This window comes from Tachyglossus aculeatus, chromosome 3 (genome assembly GCF_015852505.1).
Source record: "Tachyglossus aculeatus isolate mTacAcu1 chromosome 3, mTacAcu1.pri, whole genome shotgun sequence".
NCBI classification, from domain to species: domain Eukaryota; kingdom Metazoa; phylum Chordata; class Mammalia; order Monotremata; family Tachyglossidae; genus Tachyglossus; species Tachyglossus aculeatus.
Window position 1 is genome coordinate 12,576,666 of NC_052068.1, and position 4,905 is coordinate 12,581,570.

Consider the following 4,905-nt stretch of genomic DNA (forward strand, 5'->3'; position numbering starts at 1 on the left):
TGATGATCTGGAATTCTCAGAAATGTTACTGGGCACATAAGGGCTTAATAAATATTCTTAAATTATTACTGTTATTACTTGGGGGTTATAATGATAATTGTGGTATTTATCATGCCTCAATAACTGTGCCAAGTTATTGGCAAGTGTGCCAAGCACTGTGCTAGTTTCTGGGGTGGATACAATACGGTCAGATCAGACATAATCCCCGGGACTCCCAGCCTGACAAGAGGCAGAACAGGTATTGAATTCAGTCACAATATGCTTGGCTAGCATCCATTGATAAAATGTGTAAATATAAATTTAATTTTGAAAATAAAACACAAAAACATAAAATACACCCTTGTCTTTTGCTGTGGAGTCGTCTCTGATCCATAGCGATGCCAAGGACACATCTTTCCCAGAACGCCCCGTTCTCCATCTGCAATTATTCTGGTAGTGCAACCATTGAATGTTCTTGGTGAAAAATCGGGAAGCGGTTTACCATTGCCTCCTTCCCCACAGTAAACTTAAGTCTCCACCCTTGATTCTCTCCTATGCTGCTGCTGCCCAGTTTGGGGGAGTTTTGACTCGTAGCAGATTGCCTTCCACTCACTAGCCACTGGCCAAGCTAGGAATGAAATGGACAGGCCTCTGCTTGACTCTCTGTCTTGTAGCCAAAACTGGTAGAGGACTGGAAACTCTCCAGGTGTGACCCTGATTGGGGAAGTACTCCCTTCAGAACAGAAAATACAAGTAAGATGTGATCTTTGCCCCGGAGGCCCGAGAGATTGAAATGACAAACATAGGCAACTAATTCATTCATTCATTCAGTCGTATTTATTGAGCACTTACTGTGTGCAGAGCACTGTACTGAGCGCTTCAGAAGTACAACTAGGCAACATGTAGAGACGGTCCCTACCCAATAATGGGCTCATAGTCTAGAACGGGGAAACAGACAACAAAACAAAACATGTAGGCAGGTGTCAGAATCATCAGAACAAATAGAATTATAGCTATATGCACATCATTAACAAAATAAATAGAATAGTAAATATGTACAAGTAAAATAAGTAGAGTAATAAATCTGTACAAATATATGCAAGTGGGGGAGGGAAAGGAGGTAGGGCAGGGTGGTGGGCAGGAGGAGAGGTGAAAGGGGGCTACGTCTTGGAAGGCCTCCTGGAGGAGGTGAGCTCTCAATAGGGCTTTGAAGGGAGGAACAGAGCTAGTTTGGTGAATGAGTGGGGGGAGGGCATTCCAGGTTTGAACCAAAAATATTTTTTTTAAATACAATTACCTAAAAAAATGCATTTATATCGATCAATCAATCAATCGTATTTATTGAGCGCTTACTGTGTGCAGAGCACTGTACTAAGCACTTGGGAAGTACAAGTTGGCAACATGTAGAGATAGTCCCTACCCAACAGTGGGCTCACAGTCTAAAAGGGGGAGACAGAGAACAAAACCAAAAATAAAATAAAATGTATAAACTCAAGAACTATGCTTACGATGGACTAGAGAATACCATCCTATGTAATAGAAAGTGAGACTCTTGCTATTATTTGATTTTTGCAGATTTTCTGCCCATAGTAATGCTTATTCCTGATACATTTATAATGAAGACAGACTCTCTTCATAAAATACAATATTTTGCCTGGGAATTTAAGATAAAATAGTCAGGGAATTTATTATGTTAGACCATGTCGCTGGAATTTCTTGTTTGTTTGACAGAGGTCAAATTAATCAATGGTATTTATTGAGCATTTACTGTGTGCTGAGCACTATACTAAGTTCTTGGGAGAGTACAGTATAACAGAGTTGGTAGACATGTGCCCTGACACCAGCGGGCTTATATCCGACTTTTTAGAACACAAAACAAGACCTTCCCTGAGGATCTAGTCTGTCCAAGTCTTGAGAAACAGCATGGCTCAGTGGAAAGAGCCTGGGCTTGGGAGTCAGAGATCATGGGTTCTAATCCTGCCTCCACCACTTGTCAGCTGTGTGACTTTGGGCAAGTCACTTTACTTCTCTGTGCCTCAGTTACCTCATCTGTAAAATGGGGATGAAGACGGTGAGCCCCACATGGGACAACCTGATTACCTTGCATCCTCTCCAGTGCTTAGAACAGTGCTTGGCACTTACTAAGCGTTTAACAAATACCATCATCATTCATTCATTCATTCATTCAATCATATTTATTGAGCACTTACTGTGTGCACTTAGTGTACTAAACTCTTGGGAAGTACAATCATCAGCCAAGTCAGCAAGTAAGAAGAGTACTCGCTGAAGTTAATTCATTATGGATGACCTTAAATTTTAATGGATTTTACATACATGAACTTTGTGTGCCTTTGACTTGATGAATATGTCACAATGCCCAGTACTTCATTCACTCAGTCGTATTTATTGAGTGCTCACTTTGTGCAGAGCAATTTACTAAGCCCTTGGAAAGTACAAATCAGCAATATATAGAGACGGTCCCCATCCAACAATAGGCTCACAGTCTAGAAAGGGGAGACCAGTGGTAAGATACTGAATTACAAAAATGTATTCTTTATTAAAAAAAGTCGTGGTGAATTAATTATAACAAAAATAATAATAATAATTACTGAATTTGTATTCACAAAGCGCTCAAGAAAGGGGCGTATTCTCCCACCATCATTCTATAAGTATGGCTGAAACTTAGGCTTTTTCACTTGAACTGCATATGAATTTAGAATTAGGGGTATAACATTTTAAAATTGGAAAAAGTTCAGCTTTAATCACAGCCACTGTTTTGGTTTCACTTGTGAATCATAGGTTTTCTACCTATTGCACGAGACCAGCTGTTCTTTGTGGACACCTTTCTTCTGCTTCCTAAAAACCTCTGACCAAAATGGAAGCCTCAAACGAGACGATGGTGACAGAGTTCATCTTACAGAGTTTCACCAAAAACCCTCGCCTTCAACCTCTCCTCTTTAGCCTCTTCCTGCTTCTCTTTGTAATGGCTCTCGTGGGAAATGTACTCATCATCGCTGCCGTCTATGTCAGTAATGGACTCCACCTGCCCATGTATTTCTTCCTGGCCAACCTGGCCATTCTTGATATCATCTGCACTTCGTCAATTCTGCCCAAAGTTCTGGAGAACCTGATCTCGGTGAAGAAAACCATCTCCTACGGTGGCTGCATGAATCAGATGTTCTTCTTCACTTGGTCTCTGAGTTCGGAGCTGCTACTCTTCACGGCGATGGCCTACGACCGCTATATGGCTATTTGCCAGCCTTTGCACTACAGCAAGATGATGAGCAAGACAGTGTGCATTGGGTTGGTTGCCTTCGTGTGGATTAGCGGCGGGCTGAACTCTGTAGCCCTCATAGGTCTGGTCCTCACGTTATCCTTCTGTGGACCCAATTTCATCACTCACTTCTTCTGTGAAATCCCCCCAGTACTGCTGCTTTCTTGTACCCCAACCTACTGGATCGACATCGTGACCATCACAGCAGATATGTTCCTGGCCGGCCTGAATTTCTTCCTCACCATGGTGTCCTACAGCTTCATCATAGCCAGCATCATGAAGATCCGCACCAGCGAAGGAAAGAAGAGAGCGTTCTCCACCTGCTCCTCCCATCTCACCGTGGTGACCCTATATTACTCCACCGTGCTTTATAGTTACATTCGTCCAGTTCTGGGGACCTCGGGATTTATGGACAAATTGGTGTCTGTATTGTACACGGTCTTGACTCCGACTCTGAACCCCCTCATTTACACACTGAGAAATAAAGATGTCAAAGTGGCACTAAAGAAACTCTTCCCATTTCCACCGCCATAGCTGGTGCAAAGAAATGTGCAATGAACTGGCTCTGTCATTTGCCTATTGTGTGACCTTGGGCAATTCATTTAACTTCTCTGTGACTCAGTCTCCTCATCTGTAAACATAGGGATTAAATACTTGCTTTCGTGCTTACTTAGACTGTGAACCCCATATGGGGCAGAAAGTGTGCCTGATCGGCTAATATTATATCTACCCTAGTTCTTAGTGCAGTGCTTGGTGCATAGTAAAGGCTTAACAAATACTATTATTATTATTATTATTATTATTATTATGAACGTTATAAAGGAAAGCATCAAAGGCTTCTCCACTGGAGTGTAAGCTCCTGATGGACAGGGAATATTCCTTTTCATTTTGTTGTAGTTCCCCAGACTCTTACTATGGGGCCTGTATTCACTGAGTCCTCAATAATGGTACTACCGCCACAATTACATTGATCAAGTTTAGGATTTTGGAAGGGCTCAATTCTTTAGCTTCTGGTCGCTTTGTGGTATCTTTGGACTAGTGAATTTCTCTTTGAATCCAGGAATTTGGTTGATGTTTCTGAAGGAGACAATATGGAGAACTGATTTTGAGCTAAATGGAAATTAATTCAAGGAAGCTAGGCTGGTAGGCTGAAGAGGGGAAGTTCAGTCGAGGGAAGGTCTGGGGAAAAAACTAAACTGGAAATATTTGAATACATGGGAAGTGGGGTTATGTTTTTCACTGATAGCCTTGTATCTCTGATAATAGACAACAGATTAATAATCAATCAATGGCATTCATTGAGCGCTTACTCTGTGCGGAGCATTCTACTAAGTGCTTGCCAGAGTACACTGCAAAGGAATTAGCAGACATATTACCTGCCCATACAGTTTAGAGGGGGAGGCAGACGTTCATATGAATAAAAAACTTTATAATACATGATTTAAAGTTATGCACATAAATGCCGTGGTGTTGGGGGTTGGGGGGGATATCAAATGTCTAATATTTGAGTCAACCTTGTTGGCTACAGCTCTAATACATTACTAGGTCCAACACTCCCTCTCCCTTCAAAGTGTTAGTAAAATCCCATCTCCTCCAAGAAGTCTTCCCCAATTTAGCCCTCATTTTTCCGACTCTCTCTCCCTTCTGAGTCA

General features: G+C 41.8%; 1 protein-coding gene and 1 non-coding gene across 2 annotated transcripts; one reads left to right on the forward strand and one right to left on the reverse strand.

The window, feature by feature from the left end:
* Positions 1–565: 565 nt before the first annotated feature.
* LOC119926452 lies at positions 566–699 on the reverse strand. Its single transcript, XR_005450326.1, has one exon. It is a non-coding gene; the product is annotated as a small nucleolar RNA SNORA7 (small nucleolar RNA).
* Positions 700–2,854: 2,155 nt separating this feature from the next.
* On the forward strand, positions 2,855–3,787 carry LOC119925228 (olfactory receptor 13A1-like). Its single transcript, XM_038743331.1, has one exon. The coding sequence runs from the start codon at positions 2,855–2,857 to the stop codon at positions 3,785–3,787; it is 933 nt and encodes a 310-aa protein (XP_038599259.1).
* Positions 3,788–4,905: the final 1,118 nt, after the last annotated feature.